At 36.9% G+C, this 27,387-nt stretch overlaps 1 protein-coding gene across 6 annotated transcripts in view; it reads right to left on the bottom strand.

The window, feature by feature from the left end:
- Positions 1 to 17,641: 17,641 nt before the first annotated feature.
- LOC149769970 (uncharacterized) overlaps positions 17,642 to 27,387 on the bottom strand; it is a 206,870-nt gene continuing 197,124 nt past the window's right edge. For 4 of the 6 annotated variants that reach the window (XM_089949581.1, XM_089949583.1, XM_089949579.1 and 1 more), the window contains one exon: positions 26,990 to 27,228. In XM_089949581.1, the coding sequence (XP_089805707.1) occupies positions 27,132 to 27,228 (97 nt within the window). In that variant the 3' untranslated portion in view covers positions 26,990 to 27,131. Of the gene's footprint in view, positions 27,229 to 27,387 lie in introns of all 6 variants that reach the window. The other 2 variants (XR_016418996.1, XM_089949582.1) reach the window with 2 other exon arrangements.

Genomic DNA, 27,387 nt, shown 5'->3' on the forward strand with positions numbered 1-27,387 from the left:
TGTCTCCTTATAAGGATGGCTTAATTCAGCGCAGTCAGTAACTCAGTCTTTATAAATATACATAACATGAATTTTTCATTCATTACCATAAGCATATTAAAAAATGTTAAGACGTATATTTGTGATTTGTGATCAAGCTTATCAGAAGCTTCATTGCTAAAAGTTGTGCCAGATTGAAATTTAGAAGGGCTTGTATCATGATGAAAACCTTTTTACCATAAGACTGCTGAGTTGAAGACTTGCCTACAAAAGAAACTTTATGAGCTAAGAAATGCTCATCAGCAGTATGAACAGCATTTTCCAAGGTTTCAACCTTATGCTCATCAAAATAAGTCTTAATGTCACGATGGACACAGTTCTTGAACTCTTCAAGTAATACAAGTTGTATGAGATTTTTCATAATCTTGATAAACATTTTGGCTAAGCACCATCAATTAAATAACCACTTTTTCTCTTGCAAATTCGACATGAACTTGTCCAGCTTCTTTTTTATAGTTCCTGAATTTTTGCAGATAAGCCTCAGGGACTAACTCATAATCCTTTAAGATGCATTCCTTAACCAGATCATAGTCAGCACTTTGCTGTAGTGACAGTGAATGATAAATATCACTAGCTTTACCAGTAAATCACATTGTAATAATAGAGTTCAATGCTCCCTTGGCCATTTCAAATTTTCAAACTGTGGAAAATATTTGTCTACTTCTTTTCCTCTAAAAGGGGGCACTAAACTAATATTCTTAGAAAAATCAAAAATTGAATTTGTATGTGAAGTGGGAACGTGCATTTCACTTGCCAGCTCTATTTCTTTTATTTTAAATTGACATTCCCTCTCTTCCTTTTCTCTTTGCATTTGCATTTCTCTCCATCCTCTTTCTCTGACTGTAACTGCATTTGCTTCTCTCTCCTCTTTCTTCAATTGCAAGTGCATTTGTTTCTCTTCTTTCTGTAACTGCATTTGTTCTTTCAATAACTGCATTTTTTTCTCTCTCTCATCTTTCTGCACTTGTAACTGCATTTGCATCTGTTTCTCCTTTCTTCAATAACATTTGTTCTTTCTCTTTCTCAATTGCAACTGCATTTGTTTTTCTTCTTTATCTCTCTGAAGTTCCAGCTTTCTTAACTGTAATTCCATCTTGTATTTTAATTTTAATTCCTTTACTTTTATCTCAGCATCTGATACAGACTTAGCGATCGAAACCAAAACACTTGTATCCAAAACATTCTTTTCCACCAAATACTGGACCCAAATAATTTTTATTTCTTGTTTCATTAAAGAAGCTTTTGCCTCACAAGGATCAAACTTTCTGGCAAGTTGAATCAATTTTTTTTTTTTTAAACAGTCTAACTGCTCCTGGGTAGGATTTGAAAGAAAGATCTCCACCTTTGATTTTACTAAATATTTCTAAAATATGAAATAATACTTGGGATTTTAATTTTTTTCTTCAAAAACTAGAGGAATTTAAATTTAAAAAAACAAAGATTACTGACATTTTTTAGCCAAAATTCATATATCCCAAGGACGAGCACCCAATTTTCTTGTTACAAGTCTAGGCGCTTACAAAAATTAACAGAAAAGAGTGAAGACAGCAAGCTTTGTAAAATTTAACAAATAATTTAAGATCATAGTCAGCACTTTGCTGTAGTGACAGTGAATTGTAAATATCACTAGCTTTACCAGTAAATACACATTGTAATAACAGAGTTCAATGCTCCCTTGGCCATTTCAAATTTTCAAACTGAGGAAAATATTTGTCTACTTATTTTCCTCTAAAAGGGGGCACTAAACTAATATTTTTAGTAACATCAAAAATTGAATTTGTATGTGAAGTGGGAATGTGCATTTCACTTGCCAGCTCTTTTTTTATTCTAAACTGATATTCTCTCTCTTCCTTTTCTCTTTGCATTTGCATCTGTCTCTCTCTCCTTTTTCTCCGATTCTAACTACATTTGTTTCTATCTCTCCTCTTTCTTCAATTGCAAATGCATTTGTTTCTCTTCTTTCTGTAACTGCATGTCTCTCTCATCTTTCTGCACTTGTAACTGCATTTGCATCTATTTCTCCTTTCTTCAATAACATTTGTTCTTTCTCTTTCTCCAATTGCAACTGCATTTGTTTTTCTTCTTTATCTTTCTGAAGTTCCATCTTTCTTAACTGTAAATCCATATTGTATTTTAAATTTTAATTCCTTTACTTTTAATGTCAGAGTCTGAATCAGACTTAGTGATCAAAACCAAAACATTCTTTTCACCAATAATATTTGGGATTTTTAAACAAATTCAGAAACATGGGGAATTCAAATTTTAAAAAACCCAAAGTTTACTGAATTTTTTTAGACAAATTCATATATCCCAAGGATGAGCACACATTTTTCATATTATGAGTCTAGGCTCTTACAAAAAGTAACAGAAAAGAGTAAAGATAGCAAGTTTTGTAAAATTCAACAAATAATTTATTTCCCTAGAATATCAAGTGAAAAATGAGAAAAAAGAACTTACGGTTTTACGAATCAAATCCAAAAATAATCAAAGAATTAAAACAATAGTCCTAGTAATAAAAAGTCCTGAATGAATGAAACTGAGCTAGAATCCCGATGAAATCCAAAATGGAAGATGATGTCTATTGTAACCTACAAAGTGCTGTTATGTCAAGTTTCCTGTTGAATCACAGAAAATATTATTCCAGTTTTTAATTCAGTATAAATTTCAGTGAATGTCTTTGTTCAAGAATTCTGTAGGAGCACTTATGTATTTCCATGGAAAAGAATCACTTGAAATTCAATAAAATAAAATTTCAACTCAAACTGGTCACAACATATGTTTGGAGCCCACCTGACTACCCTTTATCATAACATCAGTTATAAGACTAACTACAATGCAAAACAGATTCCTGGATGGGGATCAAGAGTTCATCTTTGCAGAAGGAATGGAAGTTTGCTACATGATAATTATCATGTTGTCCAGGTATGGCCTTGACTTAACTTAATAATTCTTACTCCAACAAAGAATAATATATTTTTTTTTTTAAATGTTGTTTACCAAAACTTTCAACGTCAGAAACTATTTTCTATTATTAATTGTTTTTCAAAATAAAATTTAACAGTCAGGTCAGACAGAACTGAATTGAATTTCTGGACAATGTCAAATCCAGTAAATAAAGTTACATTACAATAAGATGCAATGGAATTTAAAAAAATTAAAACTAAGAAACAAACACCACCAAAGTGTGGTAGGTGTAAGGAGTGTCTTTCAATGCCCCACCAACAATGCCTGCCATCACTCATTGAAATCTTCCACATTCAAAAAATCATTTAAAAATTTAAAATATTGTCCATTTATTTTCACACATTGTTTCAAACATAAAATATATATGATAAGACTGATCGTGTGACTGTAAACTTGCTTAAACTTGGCAATTTAGTTAAAAAAATGAACATCTGTTTGATTCTATCTGCATGGTCAGTTTGGCTTTAGTCTTTGAACTTTGCAGAATATGGATTGTATTAACATGGCTAAAAACATCAGGCGACGAACCCAAGTGTATGGATCTAACACCCACTGGTTACTCCATCAAGTCATTCCCCCGTAACTCTTGCAGAGGTGGAATTGCTGTCATCACAAAGAACTCCATGATCAAACGTCTTAACCACACCACAACATTCAATTTCGACCACACATCATTTGAACTAGTACAAACAATACTCACACTGGAGGTCAGTCCATTTTTTCTGCCTATACCGCCCTCCTCCTAGTAGAAAAAACAAGCTGGCTGAATCTCTTTTTGGAGCAGTTTCCGAATCTCTGGTGTATGGAAATTTGATAGGTGGCAACCTGATTATTCTTGGAGATTTCAACTTTCACTCTGACTGTCCCGGAAACCCAAACACATCCAAACGCAATGATTCCATTAATGTTTTCAACCTCAAACAGTCAGTTAACCAACCCACCCATAAACATGGTCACATTTTAGACTGGATTCTTCATAGACCTGATGATAACATTCTACGGTCATCCCTGATATCCCATGACCTTGCATCAGATCACCTCTGCATTATATGCCATCTTGACGTATCAGTCCCTAACCCTCCACCTTTATCTGCTACTAAGAGAAACCTCCATATGATAAATAGAACCAAACTAATGCACGACATCCAAAAAGCAAACCTAACAACTTGCTTACCTCCTACAGCAGAACAACTCGATAACTGCCTACGTTCATTGCTTGACAAACATGCCCCAGCTACCAAGTGCAGACTATCAATTCAAAAGTTTTCTCCATTGTATAGCAGTGTTAGGGACCAGCTTCGCACTGCTAAAAGAGACCACCGTAAAGCTGAGAGGCTTTGGCTTTCCACCAGACTCACTATTCATAAGCAAATCTATGAAGCCGCCATGAAGAATTTCACAAACATAGTCTATGCAGCGAAATCAGCCCACTACACTACTAAGATCATCGAAAGTTCCAGCTGCAAAGAGCTCTTCAAGATTACTAACAAGCTAATGTCAAGGAATAAATGTACACCACTTCCAACTACCTTCTCTACAGGCGACCTTCCGGACATGTTTGCAAATTTCTTCCGTGACAAAGTACAAACTATTAGAGATAAGCTTGACACCACAATTTCAGTTACTCGTCGTCACCATACAGTTGGGATACAGAATTTGAGCGGCAACCATTAGCAGCATTTGAACCTGTCTCTATGGATTTTGGATGTACAATCCTGATGAAGAGTACACCAAAGTCATGTGAACTTGATCCAATTCCAACATCACTGCTGCTTGAGTGCTTAGATCCAGTATTGGCTTCACTAACTGATGTTATTAATACCTCTCTTTCATCCGGGGAATTCCCATAATTTTTCAAAACTGCCATTGTAAAGCCTCTGCTGAAGAAACCAACACTATACCAAAACGATTTAAAGAACTACACCCAGTTTCTAATCTCCCATTCATATAAAAAATCTTAGAAAAGGTTTTATCCCAGCTTGTATCTCATCTGAATTCAAACAGTCTTTTTAGCAATGTACAATCTGCATATCGCCCTTGTCACAGTACTGAAACTACTCTTCTAAAAGTAGTTAATGACATTCTCTGTGTTGGATAGCAGAAAGATTACAATCCTCACCCTCCTTGATTTGTCTGCAGCATTTGACACAATAGACCACGATATATTACTTCAGCATTTCCAGCATGTATTTGGCATTCATGATACAGCCTTACTGTGGTTCAAGTCCTACTTGGTCAACAGGACACAAATTGTATCTGCAAATGGGATACACTCCAGCCCAGTTGATCTATGTTGTGGTGTTGCACAGGGGTCTGTTATTGGACCTGTTCTCTTCATTCTATACACACAGCTGCTCTCAAGTGTCATAGATCATCATCCAGTGTCTCACCAATTGTACGCTGATGGCATCCAAATATACAAATCTAGCCACCCAACTGAAGTTGATGAAGGTGTAGAGAGGTGCATTTCTGATGTGAAATCATGGATGACATGTAACAAGCTGCAGATGAATGATGATAAAACTGAGGCCATTCTGATCACAACACAAAGACTTTCTCATTCACATCCTTTACCTCAACAATAAATATCAGCAACACCAACATTAAATTCACACAATCAGTACAAAACCTAGGTGTTGCTCTGGATAGTACTCTCACAATGCACCAACATGACACGAACAAATGCAAGGCTGCATATCTTGAGCTGAGATACATCAGCTCAATTCGCAAATATCTTTCAGTTGATGCCACTAAAACACTTTGTGTTCATTAGTACTTTCAAGACTGGACTATTATAAAGCACTCAGAGCTTCTAAAGATTAGGTGCTATACAAAGTCCTCATTATTATTATTATTGATATTGATACTATTGATCTTGATGTAATTGTTTGTAAACTTTACCACTTAGGAAAGACTGCATGCCAAATGCAGATTGTTCAAAACAGCACAGCTGTGAATGACAATATCGCAAAACCCGAGACAAACACCAATGACCTTTATATAAGCCTTTGTACCACAACCAATTAAAACTGTTCAAAACAACAACAAAAATACATGCAATATATGAGGTTGGCAACTGGCTTCCTACTTTTTACAGGTCATGATGGTAGTGTCATTCATACTAAAGTATATGTTCCTAACTACCATTGTGGTGCTTAAGTCATATGAATACCTATCAAGATTGACCATTCTTTCTTCAAAGGAAATAGTTTTGCATGTTTAAAATTTTCATTTTTTCTAAATCCTTTATGAAAATCCAGACACCACCAATAATGTCATAAAGCAAAACCTCTTAATGGGCTTCAATATAATGGTCAAGTACATCATTAGCCTTTTGAGTTAATCTGTAATGCCTAGGATGAGTGAAGTCATCTTCATCTTAAATACTCGCAAGTGATAACTATTTTCCTCACTTGTCACCATTAAATGGCTTGTGTTGTTTGTTGCTTTTTGATGTTACAGTAATTACAACCCACTCACCAATCCGTCATTTGTTCATCTGAGGGTAGCCAGTTACTCCTTTGTTTATAGAATTAGTCCATTAAGCTGTTGTCTCCAAATAATTCTATTTTGTTCCTGGATGAGTTAATTATGACCTTTGATCTCAAACATTGGTACTGACACATACACAAATACAGTATATGTATATTCCAATTTACTCAAAGCAACAGCAAAACTGCTAGTCAATATTACAACTGATTGCATATAACATTAACACCTTGATAACAATGGCAGAGCATCGAATGAGAAAGAGAAATATTGTAACACTGAAGGAGAACATTAATGCAACTGAAGGAAGATAAATTAACTCAAGGACTGGACAAATAAATATTACTTTACTGGCAGTTAATTTTGCAATTTATATGCTAGTACATGTACACGTGATCTTCAAATATAAATGTGAATGTTTAATTATCTTGTCTTTCTATGCTGTTATATAAAATTATTTTCAGATGAATGCATGCAATATTTTAATGGGGCCCCGATTGGCCGAGTGGTCTAAAACGCTCTCCGTTATGGATCACTGCCATCTCTCCTCTGCCTGCGTGGGTTCGAGTCTCAGATTTGGCTAATGTGGGTATGTGAGAAAGCTTGCCAGTAGCTTCTCGTGGGTCACTGGTTCTTTCCAGGGTTTTCACAGGTTCTTTCTCCACCATTAATACTGGCCACCATGTATAGCCTATCGTGTGCTGAAAAATGGCGTTAAACCCTACAACAACATTTTAATGAACTATCAAAAAAGAATACATGTATAGTGAGTGTGTGTACTTCTCCTTGAGCTGTGTTGAATTTTGAACTTGGAAACTGGTCCTTTGCATAACCCTGTTATGAATGACCAGTTGTCTCAAGAAACCGCTTTTTATTGACAAGATGACAAAAACAAAAATGACACTGATAGTGGCAAGGAAAATTCAACTGGATTCTAGATCAGTGGTTATTCAAAGGGAGCTTCAAAGTACAACTATTAGCATCGGGGGGTCCACAACATTTTTTAGGGAGTTAAGGGGTCCTCATACTCAAAAAGGTTGTAAAAATCCTGCTCTACAAGAAATTTGGATCCAGTAACAATACACCATCTCCAAATTGTCAACATCAACAATGATGAGGACTGCTAGAAATATAATTCAGGCAATGATCTCCCAAAATGGTTGTGGTACCTATAAGGCAAGTATGTGAAAGGTCTGATTGGTTGAAATGATGTGCATATTTTACTATTTAACAAATGGAAGTTCATTCAACAGTTGTAATGTTTCTCCATTTGCATGCTAAAAATTGGGTTGATGAAAATTTACCCCTTTTTGTTGTTGTTGTTGTTGTGGGGTTTAACGCCATTTTTCAGCACGATAGGCTATACATGGCGGCCAGTATTAATGGTGGAGGAAGAACCCGGAAAACCCCGGAAAGAACCACCGACCCACGAGAAGCTACTGGCAAGCTTTCTCACATGCCCACATTGGCTGAATCTTTGACTCGAACCGCCGCAGACAGAGGTGAGATGGCAGTGATCCGTAACGAAGAGCGCTTTAGACCACTCGGCCACTCGGGGCCCCACCCCTTTTTGAATCCCAAACTCCTGACAAAATTTAGCAAATGTCAAGATCAATCAAAAGCTGACCTTTCTGTTCTGTCACACGAATGACTTACCAGAGAAAACCTCAGTCAGGTATTTTGGTATTTTTTTTTTTATTAACTAAGATAAAAATGAGATAAAGAAGCATCATCTAAGAATTTAAAACTTGGCTACAATCACGATGTAATGAATAGAAAAACATGTAATCTCTTCTAATGTGATTCTGAAATCAAATAGCTGGTAATAATAGACTGCAATAAACAACAGTAATGACAGTAAAACATGTACCCTCTCACTAAATGTAAACATTCATGTAAATTTTGATGACCTAGTTTGTATTCCTACCAGGTAATTCCTGAACCCACAAAGGACGGAGAGGGTAGAGGCTTGTTGTGACCAGAAGACACTGAAAATTATCTCTGGACAGAGAGGGTAGAGGCTTGTGGTGACCAAAAGACAATGAAAATTATCACTCTGGATGGAGAGGGTAGAGGCTTGTTGTGACCAAAAGACAAATAAAATTATCACTCTGGACGGAGAGGGTAGAGGCTTGTTGTGACCAAAAGACAAATAAAATTATCTCTGGATGGAGAGGGTAGAGGCTTGTTGTGACCAAAAGACAATGAAAATTATCACCCTGGATGGAGAGGGTAGAGGCTTGTTGTAACCAAAAGACAATGAAAATTATCACCCTGGATGGAGAGGGTAGAGGCTTGTTGTGACCAAAAGACAATGAAAATTATCACCCTGGACGGACAGGGTAGAGGCTTGTTGTGACCAAAAGACAAATAAAATTATCACTCTGGATGGAGAGGGTAGAGGCTTGTTGTGACCAAAAGACAATGAAAATTATCACTCTGGATGGAGAGGGTAGAGGCTTGTTGTGACCAAAAGACAATGAAAATTATCACCCTGGACGGAGAGGGTAGAGGCTTGTTGTAACCAAAAGACAATGAAAATTATCACCCTGGACGGAGAGGGTAGAGGCTTGTTGTGACCAAAAGACAAATAAAATTATCACCCTGGACGGAGAGGGTAGAGGCTTGTTGTGACCAAAAGACAAATAAAATTATCACTCTGGATGGAGAGGGTAGAGGCTTGCTGTGACCAAAAGACAAATAAAATTATCACTCTGGATGGAGAGGGTAGAGGCTTGTTGTGACCAAAAGACAATGAAAATTATCACCCTGGACGGAGAGGGTAGAGGCTTGTTGTAACCAAAAGACAATGAAAATTATCACCCTGGACGGAGAGGGTAGAGGCTTGTTGTGACCAAAAGACAATGAAAATTATCACCCTGGATGGAGAGGGTAGAGGCTTGTTGTAACCAAAAGACAATGAAAATTATCTCTGGATGGAGAGGGTAGAGGCTTGTTGTGACCAAAAGACAATGAAAATTATCACCCTGGACACAGAGGGTAGAGGCTTGTTGTGACCAAATGACAATGAAAATTATCACCCTGGATGGAGAGGGTAGAGGCTTGTTGTGACCAAAAGACAATGAAAATTATCACCCTGCATGGAGAGGGTAGAGGCTTGTTGTGACCAAAAGACAATGAAAATTATCACCCTGGATGGAGAGGGAAGAGGCTTGTTGTGACCAAAAGACAAATAAAATTATCTCTGGATGGAGAGGGTAGAGGCTTGTTGTGACCAAAAGACAATGAAAATTATCACCCTGGATGGAGAGGGTAGAGGCTTGTTGTGACCAAAAGACAATGAAAATTATCACCCTGGACGGACAGGGTAGAGGCTTGTTGTGACCAAAAGACAAATAAAATTATCACTCTGGATGGAGAGGGTAGAGGCTTGTTGTGACCAAAAGACAATGAAAATTATCACTCTGGATGGAGAGGGTAGAGGCTTGTTGTGACCAAAAGACAAATAAAATTATCACCCTGGACGGAGAGGGTAGAGGCTTGTTGTGACCAAAAGACAAATAAAATTATCACTCTGGATGGAGAGGGTAGAGGCTTGCTGTGACCAAAAGACAAATAAAATTATCACTCTGGATGGAGAGGGTAGAGGCTTGTTGTGACCAAAAGACAATGAAAATTATCACCCTGGACGGAGAGGGTAGAGGCTTGTTGTAACCAAAAGACAATGAAAATTATCACCCTGGACGGAGAGGGTAGAGGCTTGTTGTGACCAAAAGACAATGAAAATTATCACCCTGGACGGAGAGGGTAGAGGCTTGTTGTGACCAAAAGACAATGAAAATTATCACCCTGGATGGAGAGGGTAGAGGCTTGTTGTGACCAAAAGACAAATAAAATTATCACTCTGGATGGAGAGGGTAGAAGCTTGTTGTGACCAAAAGACAACGAAAATTATCACCCTGGACGGAGAGGTTAGAGGCTTGTTGTGACCAAAAGACAAATAAAATTATCTCTGGATGGAGAGGGTAGAGGCTTGTTGTGACCAAAAGACAATGAAAATTATCACTCTGGACGGAGAGGGTAGAGGCTTGTTGTAACCAAAAGACAATGAAAATTATCTCTGGATGGAGAGGGTAGAGGCTTGTTGTGACCAAAAGACAATGAAAATTATCACCCTGGACGGAGAGGTTAGAGGCTTGTTGTGACCAAAAGACAAATAAAATTATCTCTGGATGGAGAGGGTAGAGGCTTGTTGTGACCAAAAGACAATGAAAATTATCACTCTGGACGGAGAGGGTAGAGGCTTGTTGTGACCAAAAGACAATGAAAATTATCACCCTGGACGGACAGGGTAGAGGCTTGTTGTGACCAAAAGACAATGAAAATTATCACCCTGGAGGGAGAGGGTAGAGGCTTGTTGTAACCAAAAGACAATGAAAATTATCACCCTGGACGGAGAGGGTAGAGGCTTGTTGTGACCAAAAGACAATGAAAATTATCACCCTGGAGGGAGAGGGTAGAGGCTTGTTGTGACCAAAAGACAATGAAAATTATCACTCTGGACGGAGAGGGTAGAGGCTTGTTGTAACCAAAAGACAATGAAAATTATCTCTGGATGGAGAGGGTAGAGGCTTGTTGTGACCAAAAGACAATGAAAATTATCACTCTGGACGGAGAGGGTAGAGGCTTGTTGTGACCAAAAGACAATGAAAATTATCACCCTGGACGGACAGGGTAGAGGCTTGTTGTGACCAAAAGACAATGAAAATTATCACCCTGGATGGAGAGGGTAGAGGCTTGTTGTGACCAAAAGACAAATAAAATTATCACTCTGGATGGAGAGGGTAGAAGCTTGTTGTGACCAAAAGACAACGAAAATTATCACCCTGGACGGAGAGGTTAGAGGCTTGTTGTGACCAAAAGACAAATAAAATTATCTCTGGATGGAGAGGGTAGAGGCTTGTTGTGACCAAAAGACAATGAAAATTATCACTCTGGACGGAGAGGGTAGAGGCTTGTTGTAACCAAAAGACAATGAAAATTATCTCTGGATGGAGAGGGTAGAGGCTTGTTGTGACCAAAAGACAATGAAAATTATCACCCTGGATGGAGAGGTTAGAGGCTTGTTGTGACCAAAAGACAAATAAAATTATCTCTGGATGGAGAGGGTAGAGGCTTGTTGTGACCAAAAGACAATGAAAATTATCACTCTGGACGGAGAGGGTAGAGGCTTGTTGTGACCAAAAGACAATGAAAATTATCACCCTGGACGGACAGGGTAGAGGCTTGTTGTGACCAAAAGACAATGAAAATTATCACCCTGGAGGGAGAGGGTAGAGGCTTGTTGTGACCAAAAGACAATGAAAATTATCACCCTGGACGGAGAGGGTAGAGGCTTGTTGTGACCAAAAGACAATGAAAATTATCACCCTGGAGGGAGAGGGTAGAGGCTTGTTGTGACCAAAAGACAATGAAAATTATCACTCTGGACGGAGAGGGTAGAGGCTTGTTGTGACCAAAAGACAATGAAAATTATCTCTGGATGGAGAGGGTAGAGGCTTGTTGTGACCAAAAGACAATGAAAATTATCACTCTGGACGGAGAGGGTAGAGGCTTGTTGTGACCAAAAGACAATGAAAATTATCACCCTGGACGGACAGGGTAGAGGCTTGTTGTGACCAAAAGACAATGAAAATTATCACCCTGGACGGAGAGGGTAGAGGCTTGTTGTAACCAAAAGACAATGAAAATTATCACCCTGGACGGAGAGGGTAGAGGCTTGTTGTGACCAAAAGACAATGAAAATTATCACCCTGGATGGAGAGAGTAGAAGCTTGTTGTGACCAAAAGACAATGAAAATTATCACCCTGGATGGAGAGGGTAGAGGCTTGTTGTGACCAAAAGACAAATAAAATTATCACCCTGGACGGAGAGGGTAGAGGCTTGTTGTGACCAAAAGACAAATAAAATTATCACTCTGGATGGAGAGGGTAGAGGCTTGCTGTGACCAAAAGACAAATAAAATTATCACTCTGGATGGAGAGGGTAGAGGCTTGTTGTGACCAAAAGACAATGAAAATTATCACCCTGGACGGAGAGGGTAGAGGCTTGTTGTAACCAAAAGACAATGAAAATTATCACCCTGGACGGAGAGGGTAGAGGCTTGTTGTGACCAAAAGACAATGAAAATTATCACCCTGGACGGAGAGGGTAGAGGCTTGTTGTGACCAAAAGACAATGAAAATTATCACCCTGGATGGAGAGGGTAGAGGCTTGTTGTGACCAAAAGACAAATAAAATTATCACTCTGGATGGAGAGGGTAGAAGCTTGTTGTGACCAAAAGACAACGAAAATTATCACCCTGGACGGAGAGGTTAGAGGCTTGTTGTGACCAAAAGACAAATAAAATTATCTCTGGATGGAGAGGGTAGAGGCTTGTTGTGACCAAAAGACAATGAAAATTATCACTCTGGACGGAGAGGGTAGAGGCTTGTTGTAACCAAAAGACAATGAAAATTATCTCTGGATGGAGAGGGTAGAGGCTTGTTGTGACCAAAAGACAATGAAAATTATCACCCTGGACGGAGAGGTTAGAGGCTTGTTGTGACCAAAAGACAAATAAAATTATCTCTGGATGGAGAGGGTAGAGGCTTGTTGTGACCAAAAGACAATGAAAATTATCACTCTGGACGGAGAGGGTAGAGGCTTGTTGTGACCAAAAGACAATGAAAATTATCACCCTGGACGGACAGGGTAGAGGCTTGTTGTGACCAAAAGACAATGAAAATTATCACCCTGGAGGGAGAGGGTAGAGGCTTGTTGTAACCAAAAGACAATGAAAATTATCACCCTGGACGGAGAGGGTAGAGGCTTGTTGTGACCAAAAGACAATGAAAATTATCACCCTGGAGGGAGAGGGTAGAGGCTTGTTGTGACCAAAAGACAATGAAAATTATCACTCTGGACGGAGAGGGTAGAGGCTTGTTGTGACCAAAAGACAATGAAAATTATCTCTGGATGGAGAGGGTAGAGGCTTGTTGTGACCAAAAGACAATGAAAATTATCACTCTGGACGGAGAGGGTAGAGGCTTGTTGTGACCAAAAGACAATGAAAATTATCTCTGGATGGAGAGGGTAGAGGCTTGTTGTGACCAAAAGACAATGAAAATTATCACCCTGGACGGAGAGGGTAGAGGCTTGTTGTAACCAAAAGACAATGAAAATTATCACCCTGGACGGAGAGGGTAGAGGCTTGTTGTGACCAAAAGACAATGAAAATTATCACCCTGGACGGAGAGGTTAGAGGCTTGTTGTGACCAAAAGACAAATAAAATTATCTCTGGATGGAGAGGGTAGAGGCTTGTTGTGACCAAAAGACAATGAAAATTATCACTCTGGACGGAGAAGGTAGAGGCTTGTTGTGACCAAAAGACAATGAAAATTATCACCCTGGACGGACAGGGTAGAGGCTTGTTGTGACCAAAAGACAATGAAAATTATCACCCTGGATGGAGAGGGTAGAGGCTTGTTGTAACCAAAAGACAATGAAAATTATCACCCTGGACGGAGAGGGTAGAGGCTTGTTGTGACCAAAAGACAATGAAAATTATCACCCTGGAGGGAGAGGGTAGAGGCTTGTTGTGACCAAAAGACAATGAAAATTATCACTCTGGACGGAGAGGGTAGAGGCTTGTTGTGACCAAAAGACAATGAAAATTATCTCTGGATGGAGAGGGTAGAGGCTTGTTGTGACCAAAAGACAATGAAAATTATCACTCTGGACGGAGAGGGTAGAGGCTTGTTGTGACCAAAAGACAATGAAAATTATCACCCTGGACGGACAGGGTAGAGGCTTGTTGTGACCAAAAGACAATGAAAATTATCACCCTGGACGGAGAGGGTAGAGGCTTGTTGTAACCAAAAGACAATGAAAATTATCACCCTGGACGGAGAGGGTAGAGGCTTGTTGTGACCAAAAGAGAATGAAAATTATCACCCTGGAGGGAGAGGGTAGAGGCTTGTTGTGACCAAAAGACAATGAAAATTATCACCCTGGATGGAGAGAGTAGAAGCTTGTTGTGACCAAAAGACAATGAAAATTATCACCCTGGATGGAGAGGATAGAGGCTTGTTGTGACCAAAAGACAAATAAAATTATCTCTGGATGGAGAGGGTAGAGGTTTGTTGTGACCAAAAGACAATGAAAATTATCACCCTGGACGGAGAGGTTAGAGGCTTGTTGTGACCAAAAGACAAATAAAATTATCTCTGGATGGAGAGGGTAGAGGCTTGTTGTGACCAAAAGACAATGAAAATTATCACCCTGGACGGAGAGGGTAGAGGCTTGTTGTGACCAAAAGACAATGAAAATTATCTCTGGATGGAGAGGGTAGAGGCTTGTTGTGACCAAAAGACAATGAAAATTATCACCCTGGACGGAGTGGGTAGAGGCTTGTTGTGACCAAAAGACAAATAAAATTATCTCTGGATGGAGAGGGTAGAGGCTTGTTGTGACCAAAAGACAATGAAAATTATCACTCTGGACGGAGAGGGTAGAGGCTTGTTGTGACCAAAAGACAATGAAAATTATCACCCTGGACGGACAGGATAGAGGCTTGTTGTGACCAAAAGACAATGAAAATTATCACCCTGGACGGAGAGGGTAGAGGATTGTTGTAACCAAAAGACAATGAAAATTATCACCCTGGATGGAGAGGGTAGAGGCTTGTTGTGACCAAAAGAGAATGAAAATTATCACCCTGGAGGGAGAGGGTAGAGGCTTGTTGTGACCAAAAGACAATGAAAATTATCACCCTGGACGGAGACAGTAGAGGCTTGTTGTGACCAAAAGACAATGAAAATTATCACCCTGGACGGAGAGGGTAGAGGCTTGTTGTGACCAAAAGACAAATAAAATTATCTCTGGATGGAGAGGGTAGAGGCTTGTTGTGACCAAAAGACAATGAAAATTATCACCCTGGACGGACAGGGTAGAGGCTTGTTGTGACCAAAAGACAAATAAAATTATCTCTGGATGGAGAGGGTAGAGGCTTGTTGTGACCAAAAGACAATGAAAATTATCACCCTGGACGGACAGGGTAGAGGCTTGTTGTAACCAAAAGACAATGAAAATTATCACCCTGGACGGAGAGGGTAGAGGCTTGTTGTAACCAAAAGACAATGAAAATTATCACCCTGGACGGAGAGGGTAGAGGATTGTTGTAACCAAAAGACAATGAAAATTATCACCCTGGATGGAGAGGGTAGAGGCTTGTTGTGACCAAAAGAGAATGAAAATTATCACCCTGGAGGGAGAGGGTAGAGGCTTGTTGTGACCAAAAGACAATGAAAATTATCACCCTGGACGGAGACAGTAGAGGCTTGTTGTGACCAAAAGACAATGAAAATTATCACCCTGGACGGAGACAGTAGAGGCTTGTTGTGACCAAAAGACAATGAAAATTATCACCCTGGACGGAGAGGGTAGAGGCTTGTTGTGACGAAAAGACAAATAAAATTATCTCTGGATGGAGAGGGTAGAGGCTTGTTGTGACCAAAAGACAATGAAAATTATCACCCTGGACGGACAGGGTAGAGGCTTGTTGTGACCAAAAGACAAATAAAATTATCTCTGGATGGAGAGGGTAGAGGCTTGTTGTGACCAAAAGACAATGAAAATTATCACCCTGGACGGACAGGGTAGAGGCTTGTTGTAACCAAAAGACAATGAAAATTATCACCCTGGACGGAGAGGGTAGAGGCTTGTTGTAACCAAAAGACAATGAAAATTATCACCCTGGACGGAGAGGGTAGAGGCTTGTTGTGACCAAAAGACAATGAAAATTATCACCCTGGAGGGAGAGGGTAGAGGCTTGTTGTGACCAAAAGACAATGAAAATTATCACCCTAGACGGACAGGGTAGAGGCTTGTTGTGACCAAAAGACAATGAAAATTATCACCCTGGACGGAGAGGGTAGAGGCTTGTTGTGACCAAAAGACAATGAAAATTATCACCCTGGATGGAGAGGGTAGAGGCTTGTTGTGACCAAAAGACAATGAAAATTACCTCTGGATGGAGAGGGTAGAGGCTTGTTGTGACCAAAAGACAATGAAAATTATCACCCTGGACGGAGAGGGTAGAGGCTTGTTGTGACCAAAAGACAATGAAAATTATCACCCTGGATGGAGAGGGAAGAGGCTTGTTGTGACCAAAAGACAAATAAAAGTATCACTCTGGATGGAGAGGGTAGAGGCTTGTTGTGACCAAAAGACAATGAAAATTATCTCTGGATGGAGAGGGTAGAGGCTTGTTGTGACCAAACGACAATGAAAATTATCACCCTGGATGGAGAGGGTACAGGCTTGTTGTGACCAAAAGACAATGAAAATTATCTCTGGATGGAGAGGGTACATGCTTGTTGTGACCAAAAGACAATGAAAATTATCACTCTGGATGGAGAGGGTAGAGGCTTGTTGTGACCAAAAGACAATGAAAATTATCACCCTGGACAGAGAGGATAGAGGCTTGTTGTGACCAAAAGACAATGAAAATTATCACCCTGGATGGAGAGGGTAGAGGCTTGTTGTGACCAAAAGACAATGAAAATTATCTCTGGACGGAGAGGGTAGAGGCTTGTTGTGACCAAAAGACAATGAAAATTATCACCCTGGACGGAGAGGGTAGAGGCTTATTGTGACCAAAAGACAATGAAAATTATCACCGTGGACTTTGCATAAGAAGTTAATAAGTAATGGACAGACGGATAATGAACTCTACTTATGAGGAATATGAATACAAGATTGAAACATTAACAAACCATTGGAAAATGGTTTGTTTTTTAAACTGGAGAGTTAGTATCTTAAAATAGTCACAAAATGTTACAACCCCAAAATAAAGTGATGCTATTATGCATGGGCACACTGTATGGAGTATGGCTGAGTTGATGCACAATTGTTTTAAGACCTTTCTAGAACATGAGGATTGTACACCTGGCATGCATGAAAGTTCTTCCTCCTGGGGAAAAGTATAAGCTATGCAACAGTGATTGCTCAGTAAACATATTACCAATATGAAAGCTGCAAAATACTTGTCTGAATAGAAGAATAAAAAAGTCATGAGAACAATTTATGCAGAGTAACTTGAGTAATACATTGCAATATTTGAAAATAAATAACAGGAAGAAAATTGGATGAGAATAACATTCACTTTATTTTACATATCACAACCCAAGCCATGTACAGGTTTAATAAAAGCTCAGGTGAACTGTTTACAGCAAATTTAATTTCATATGACTAGAGATCACATCTCAAAATCGTTGAGATATATATACACACTAAAAAATGTTGCAACAGCCAAACATAGTTTAAAATCATACGTACACCAATATCACTTCTGAGAAAAACTAGACATAAAAAACACCACCACTACAGGAGACTAAGTACTCACACATAAAAACAGAATCAAAGTTGTGTAATATCCGACCAATCAAGATTTACAAAATGAAAAATTTAGAAATTTAGTCAAACATATACAGGTTAGACTTATTTTATGAACACCTACTGTATAAGTGGAGATGATTACCAGACCTATAATGAGACCCCAATTTTACTGAACAATTAATCTCAAACATACATTAATGAATTTTATAAAAATGATAATCATGATTTTACTTGCAAGTAACTGAGAATTTGGTCACTTTGTATCATATTTTATGCGTCTTGTTTTAATAAAAAGTCTTTTACTACAAATTTATGTACATAAAATGTAACCCGCTTATTTATTAAAAAATTAAGTAAATTCTAATTTCTATAAAGCTATGAAATATACTTTGATTGGTAGGTCATAATTAATGAAAATCAAGGTTTACATAAAGTATAGTTAACATAAGGTGAAAGTGGTTGTATAAATGTACACATTATAAAAGCCATATGCAATTTAACTATACAGGAAGAGTCCTTTAACCTAGTGCAAAGTTATACACTTCTTTGCAGCTACGACTATTGGCCATTAAAAGTATCTTTCCTACCCAGTGATACACATGTAAGGTAGGTTTAGAGATGACTGCTAGTTATGACATGAAATGATATCAGTACTGATTTTGATGCCATTTGTGATTACATTTCCTGAAAATTTGTGATTCTGTTTGAATCTTCATTAATTTGGATTACATGAAGAGACTTGAATTAATTCATATTTATAGTCAAATAACTAGGGTTGGATGGGTAGGAAATATTGCTAGGTCTGGGTAACAGGCAAGGTAGGTTTCTACCACTTTGGTTTCTCTACTCCAATTTTGCAACCATAAAAAGTTCTTCTGTTTTAAAAGTCTTAAAAATATTTTTTATTTTATTACTGTTGCCTAGAAAAATGCCTGGGGGGGAGGGTACTGACATGGCATGATCAAATTTTTGTCTTAAAACTAGGCCAGACTGGGTATTTCAAGGTAGTGCAAAACCCAGCCAGATCTGAGTTGACATGCCAAGTATCTGTCCATTGCTAAAAATTTCTTCATGGTCAATATTTGTAAATGTATTGAAACTGTTCTACTCCTACAATAAAGTTACCATTTAGCTACATGTCATCTGTATTTCAAATCTGCATAATATGACTGAATACTGAAATCCTACCTCTTGGTACCGAGGTAGATTTATTTGCTTTCCAAAACTGAAGAGTAGCTCTCTTTGGTGACATGTGTTACCCAATTAATTCACTTATTGCCCAAATATTACTTTTATATTCTGAAAAATTCTGCTACAATGAATATTATGCAAACAATGTGCAGTTTTTTTCAAAAAATAAAATCCTTATCACATAAGACAAATCTACTTGTGAAAAAAGTTTTCAAAGAAATGAAAGACATTTTCTTCTTAACTGTAAAACACGGTGCATAGATCACATAAATGTATTTGATGACTTTTAGATCCAATTCACATAGTGAATGAATGAATGAATAGCCATGGATTAAAAACATACACAGTGCGATCAACTTGCTGCTGTTGTGAATAAAACAAGACAGAACAAATAAAAATAAACAGTTCAATTTGCAATATTCTATAAAATTCTGTAAAAAATCTTAATATAATATACAAGTACAAAAAAGTCATTTATGTAATAAATATTCAATAAAAATGAAAAGCATTTCATGGAAATTTCAATGTGAATTAAAACATGGAATAAATCTTAGGATGTGCTGTTTTAAAATGAATTCACTACCTACAATGACAAATGATAAAATAAGTATGTGTTAAATTATTATTGTTTATCACTAAGATGCATATCAGAACCTTCAGATCATATGCATTGTGTTCACAGATGTCATGAATGTGTATGCAAAGACCTATAATGCAACATGCAACACAATGCATAACCATGTTGAGTCACTAACAAACCTTTATCAACATTAGTTGTCACGTATGTTCAAGATTAAAAAATCTCATTGAATTGTCCATAGGAATATTTACTTCATCAAAATGATGCATAGATTATAGTTGAAATTAAGCTTCCCTATAGCACAAAAGTAAAAATAAAGCTGGAAATTCCCTGACTTATACTGAAAGTCAGAATAGTGAAGTTGAGCTGTAATCATGGTCATTGCTATCAAATAGAAATCTATTTCTGACAGTCAATACTGAGATTTACAAAAATATTTTGTATGACGTCCCTAAGACTGTCATCTTGAAAGAGTGTTCCCGGACACTGATCTTCAGGATTCAATATCAGTTATGGAATAAAAATTTCATAGCATGCATATTATACCAGAAGATTTATGTACAAATACTTTTCTAAAAAACAAGTGCTTGTGCCAAATCAATATTAATTAGTATGGTGAAATATTGTTTTTGTGGTGGATGTAGGTCAAATATAGTCATGTGAAAACAATGGATATTTAGTGATGACACACTCACAGCCTTAAAAATGCACAAAAGAACAGAGTGACAAGCAGGTTCTTGCAATTAGATTTTTAAGTGGATGACTGCTATTAGAAACTTGTCCTACTGCTTCCCCCACTCTACAATCTGTCCTGACATTAGTTATAAATAACTGAAACAAAACCTCTGCCAAAACAACTGGTTTTCCTCCATATGAAATTATTCAAATACTATACATTATATGTTTCAATATTCTTTCATTTGAGTAAATTTGCTTATATACAATTATACCTAGGTTCTGTTTCTAAGGGAGTAAAATATTTTGAAATGAATCTGTAATAATCATGTGATAAATAACAGCAAGCTGTGTAACACTGGCACTACAGATGAGTACTGCAGCTAATATCTCTATCATTCTAAGCCAGTATGCTGATGGTACAAAGTAGCCAGTATACAAAAGGAAGAATATGGTCCAAGGATAACAGTAATGTACTGGCCCTCTGAGCTGAAGATTCCAATTTTTACTTTCACAAGACATGACCAATCAAAGGCTACATTCAAATAGTATTACTCAGTAAAATTGATAACTCTTGATATGGAGTAATGTTTAATGATGGATGCCAGATCCTGATCTGGACAAGACAGGTATGACTGTGGTGTACAGACCAAAAGCAAGCATATTCGAGGACAACAATTTCTACACCAAACTATCCCAAACAAATAAAACTCCTTATTGGGTTAAAAAACTTTCATGTAACCATCCCAATTTTTGCACAGACAGTAGAACAAGTTTTAATATTGTGAAAGCTTTCCATGTTCCTTCATACCAGACTAAATGGTCCAAATTAAAATTGTTACCCTCTGTATAACCATTAGTGTTCTGAGAAATATGACTTCCATTATGGTAACAAGCTCAGCCAATAAAAAAAAAAGATAAAAAATTACCTCATTAATGTGCATGTCACTCATTATCTATTGCATCCAAGATCTTGGTGATATATGCATATATTCCAAGTTTGATCAAAACTGAATATACTGCCTACAGATTGAAGGCGAGGTTTGCAAGTCAGGTATAATATCAGCTCATTAATATGCATGGATCTTGCTCAATATTTGAATTCGTCCACGATTTTGATGATGTAAACCCATATTCCAAGGATAATTCAAATTGGATCAAATATGCAAACTCCAGAGGGAAAACAAGCAACCGTTGAAGGATGGCACAACAAATGAGTCAACACATGCATAACCATACCATAAGCTCCCTTGATCTTACAACCAGGTTTATTAAAAAATTTAAACAGATCAAGACACATGGAAACTGCTCCTGATGAAATACATAATTTTCACTGTCACAAAACTTATTGTTTTTACCTTATATTGGCACTAGGTTCAAGGAAGTCCCACATCAACATTTTTCAATAAGATTTATATTTAAAATAATTAAAATAGCCAACTTTATGTCATAATAAGAGTTCCTCAAAGGGACTTAAGCTTTGCTGGCCAAAAAGAATTTCCAGGAATCCTAGATAAGTCTGTGGTATTTTTCTTTCAAAACATCACTGATAATCTTAATAATGTCCAATATACCATATCCAATAACGTAACTATTTTTCTACACCAGAGTTCAGATGTTACGAAGATACTTGTCTGATTATCACCATTTTCTTGTAGGACCTACCAGATAACATCTTATTTGTTGTGAGGACTTGATATGTCAGTCTAATTAATGTCCTCATTGTAATTTGTTGCAAGGTCTTGATGATGTCAGTCTAATTAATGTCCTCATTGTATGTTGTGAGGACTTGATGATGTCAGTCTAATTAATGTCCTCATTGTAATTTGTTGCAAGGCCTTGCTGATGTCAGTCTAATTAATGTCCTCATTGTATTTTGTTGTGAGGACTTGATGTCAGTCTAAGTAATGTCCTCATTGTAATTTGTTGCAAGGCCTTGATGATGTCAATCTAATTAATGTCCTCATTGTAATTTGTTGTGAGGACTTGATGATGTCAGTCTAATTAATGTCCTCATTGTAATTTGTTGTGAGGACTTGATGATGTCAGTCTAATTAATATCCTCATTGTAATCTGAAACAATATGTGTTTTTGTAAAACATAAAACTCTACTGTTAAAATCTTCAGTTTTGGAGGTGAGTAGTTTTTCACGTTGTCAAGCTCTTCAATTTTAGGATATCAGTAAGACTGCAACCCCATAATGCCTGAATAGAAGTTCCATTTTGAATGTAAGAAGTTTCAAGTTTGGAGTAAAAATAATATTTTTTATACTGTCTAAGAAGCACCTTTTCATTCAGGATCAACTTGACCATAAGAAGTCATTTAGCAAAAAATGTCAATACAACCATCTGTTAAGGAGTAGTTAAAACCCCATGACCATTCATTCAATTGTTTGTACTTTCAATGAATGCTAAAATTTTCAAGGAGTATATTTCCTTATGGAAACTGGGCTTACTCAATAGGTTCCTTTCTTTTCATTCCATAAAGAGATACAAAAGTACAAGAGATCTGTGATTTTGGGGGTTTAATGCCATTTTAGCATATGACAGACTATACAAAGCAGCCAGAACATTTGGTAGAGGAAGAGCCTCGGAAAAACCACTGACCCAGGGGAAACTACTGGTGAACTTTCTCACATACACACATTAGGAAATCCACCCAATTTTATCCTTTTCTAACATCACCACTACAGTAATGGATGCTACTCCACATGGCAACTACCGGTGTCTTGTCTTTTTGATTTACCTACTTCTATCCCTTTCTACTATTTTTTGAAAATACGTATGTCAATAAAATGAACTAGAAATTAAAATGCGATATATTTTATTGTTTAAACTTTCTGTATTCTTTCAAATAAATACAAGGAGATTTGGCCAAAATGAACAAAATAACTTATCAAAGAATTTTCTTTTAAATTAGGAGTTTGCAAGGTAACTTTAAACTTGAGGGATTTTTTAAGATGAACCAGGATTCAGGTGAAGTGGCAATATGAAACTTTGGTTTTTGTGGGGTTTAAAGTAATTTTTTTAGGACATGATGATCTATACATGGCAGCCAGTATATTTGGTGGAGGAATTATGGGAAAACCACCAATCTATCAGAAGCTACTGGCAAGCTTTCTTGCATACCAATGTTAACCGAGCCAAGACTCCAATCCATGTGAACTGAGGTGAGATGTCAGTGATTTGTAAAGGAGAGTGCTTTAAACCACTCTGCCACCCTGGGCCCTTTTTAAGATTGCCACCAATTGGTTGGCAGATCAGAACTTTCTTCTTCAAGACCAACTAGAGATCGTAAGAAGTCTTCCTGTGAAAATTCCATTTTGATATGACCATCTGTTCAGGAGAAGAGCCATAAAAACATTTTCAACAAGGCTACCATGGCAGCCAAATTGGATTTCATCAGCACCAATTTCAATGAGGACTAATTAACATTATAACATTTTTTCTGTTGCAAGAACTCCATGCCATGGTGTCCATACTGGCTGTCCTATGGTCACCAATTTCATCAAGGATCAACTAGACCTTAGAATGAATGTGTTCTTTCTGCCAGTCTTCCCAGTAGTTTAGGAGTAGCAATAACAAATGTGTACCAACAGACAGTGGAAAACAGGGCATCACGTAAGCTAGGCAGGTCTATGAACAGTAGATTTAGAAATCAAAGGCATGATATCAACTATAGGCATGATATCAACTATATAATATCTGTAATTTCTTATACATGCAAACAATTTCATACAGATATATCCAGTAGGATAATAATTTTAAGGGAGGGGAGTATGTGTCAGTAAAGCTAAGGTACCTTGATTTTGTTGATAAAAACAGACACTATAAAAATACTTATATTTGTGAATTTGAAACAAAAACAAAGAACAAGAAATGTTAATAGTAACAATCCTAAGAGGAAAACCACATCTGAAGCCACATCTGAATTATCGACACAAAATAAAAACTGACCCAATGCCATTGTATGTGAAAGCTGGCATGTGCAATGTAATATAGCTGGGGCTAATTGTCTAGTTCTCTAGACTTGTAACGCATAAAACAATTATGCTCAAGTTAAGAGAAAGCATTTACACATGTAAATTGAACCTGCAGTGCCTTGTCTTCCTTGGCATAAAATCAACACAGAAGGTGCATTATAATACATATGGATAAGTAAGAAAAATATTCTCGTTCCAGTCTGCATTCTACAATTAGGAAATATATTGCACATAATATACATGTACTAGAGGAGGATTTACATCGCGTCATTAAGAACTGTCAGGATTTTAAAAGGTTCTTTAAATTCTATTAAGATTAAAAACATAATTTTTCTCAACCATGAAGTCCTAATTAAACAAGACAGAAATAACCAACTTTCATTAATTGCATAAAAAGTAAACTACTAAGTATCACATTTTAATTAGATAATAAAACAAACGTCAGGTTTCAAGAGCAAACTATTTGCAAAACATTTCTTCCTGCTTGCCTCTTCACATAAACAAGACATTTATGAAAATAACAGCAAGTAAATGTATCACAGAAGCTATTATAGTACTGGCTGCTGTGTTGATTCATTTTTAGGTTGTGGCATAAAGCATTTGATAAAAAAACATTATATAAATAAATAAGAAATTACATAGAGGATGACCAATCATTGTTTTTCAGCTCTTTACCTGGAAAGGTCGTTTTAGGAGATATAACTACCCGCACCAATTATGATAAATCCTTGAAGATCATTAAGCAAAGTATCAATTGCAGCAATTAGTGGCTATTCAAAGATGAAAGTGCTTACCCCAAATATTGTCTATGCCTTAATGGAACAAGTTTTTTTTCTTTCTTTTTATAAATCATGGATGGATGGATAATAATGCATTATTTCTGACCCTCTTCAAAAGGGCCCATCTGCCAAGATAATTAGCAGGTAATTGATTTATACATTTATACATTTCTATCTAAGTCATTGTATTACTGATTAAATTAGCCTTCTATTGACTACACAAAAACAGCTATGCAAGCATGTTCCTTTCACAAACTGATGACTGATCACATGAATATAATAATAATAAATATCAAGTATTAAACAAGTTTAAGCATCATGCTTTCAATATACATCATGAATAAGCATTTTATTAAATAGCTCACACTAAATAAGGACATTTATTCTACAAAAGCTCCCATTTCACAGCTTAAGCTCACATGATCCTGATTTGATAATTATACATAGCTTGCATCAAACGTACAGGAATACTTTCAAAAACAAATGTTCTGCAGAACCTGGTGTTTCCCCATCTCATATATATATATATATATATATATATATATATATATATATATATATATATATATATATATATATATATATATATGTCAGGATAAATGTATACTGTCAGAATACCTGTATACTTGTCAGGACATCTTTACACTGTCAGGATACCTGTATACTGTCAAGATAACTGTATACTGTCAGGATACCTTTATACTGTCAGGATACCTGTATACTGTCAGGATACCTGTATACCTTTCTACTGTCAGGATAACTGTATACCGTCAGGATAAACACCTGTAGCTGACCATAATGCAACAAGTTTTTCTGCTTAAGACAGATACAACAAAACTCCTCACATATAAGCATATAAACCATAGGCCTATAGTAATAATATCCATAAGTTTCAGATCATTTGAAAACAGAAACTGACGTTTATGATAATGTGACTTTCAAAAAAAATTCTGATGCAAAACTTTAACCCAACTGACAAGTATGAAACAGACTTTCTGTTTAATCAGGCAAGATGGGCACTTCTAGCACATAGTCATATGAACTTTTGACTTATGATAATCTTATATCATAGTTTCAGTTAAATGCTGCAACAAATGTTAAAGAAACATGGCTTTCAAAAACTATAACACAACACTGTTTATGATGATCAACCAAGCTTTCTGCTAATGTATGTGAGTCAACATAGGAACTCCCTGCATGGGTATAAGCTTTTGAACCAAAGCAATACTATACTACACTTTCTGTTGAATGCAGCCACTGAATCATGTAGATATGATGTGACATCCATAGACTTCAATGCCAAACTTTAACACTGTTCACCACAGAGCAAGAAGCTTTCTGCTTTATCAAATCTGAGGCAAGATATCATGGCATAAACTGGAGACTTATTTTACCCCAAAGTTTCACTTGAATGCAGCAAATGATATGCAACTTTCAAGTATCAGCAAAAAAGTGACCACTGTGCTTACTCTGCCGAGTGCAAAGATCTAATGAAGCATATGGTTTCATTGTATAGGTTAAAGTCACCATTGAATTTAAGCCTTCTTAGCAATGAATTCTTTCAATCTTCATTAAGCAGCATGCAAATTAACCTGTACTGACAGTTCTCTCATAAATGAAAGGAATGGCTCACAAAACTTCAGACAACAGACTGTCATAAGTTCATCTACATACTTGTATAAATTTCATGTGAACATTAAAAATCAACCATACATATTTAAATATTTATAATTAGACATGTCATCAGGCATGAATTATCAGGCATTGGTCATGGAACTTATACGGATTTAATACAACATCAAGACAGCTTCATTAAAAAAGTACTGGCTTAGAATATTCCTACCAATAAGGTGTAATTGGGCATATTCTGGCACTGCATGATGATCATGGTGTTGGCAATATATTCTGTTCACTGACAGAATTCTGTGACATGGAAAATGATGATAAATGGAGGGATTGATCTGAAGACCAGTCAGATTCTTCACCTGAAACTTCTGTTGAACTATTGCTACTGCTGAACTGAAAGTTCTCAGGTGACTCTGATATTTTTGGAGCAGTTGACAGGTGACAGTGTGAAACCCTTGGAATGCATGACAGCCTTGAGATCTCGGTCTTCTTCTTGCTCTCTGCAGCATAGAAATGGAAATTTATGAACTAATACAGTTGTACTAAACAATTTTTGAAAAAAACAAAGACGTTTTAAATGATCCCTAAAACAAACATAACCAGAAATCCATTAATAAAACAAGATGACTGAAGCTGAATAGCTTTGGACATTTTGAACT

This window comes from Sinohyriopsis cumingii, unplaced genomic scaffold (genome assembly GCF_028554795.1).
Source record: "Sinohyriopsis cumingii isolate HCF-2022 unplaced genomic scaffold, ASM2855479v2 utg002916l, whole genome shotgun sequence".
Classification (NCBI taxonomy): Eukaryota; Metazoa; Mollusca; class Bivalvia; order Unionida; family Unionidae; genus Sinohyriopsis; species Sinohyriopsis cumingii.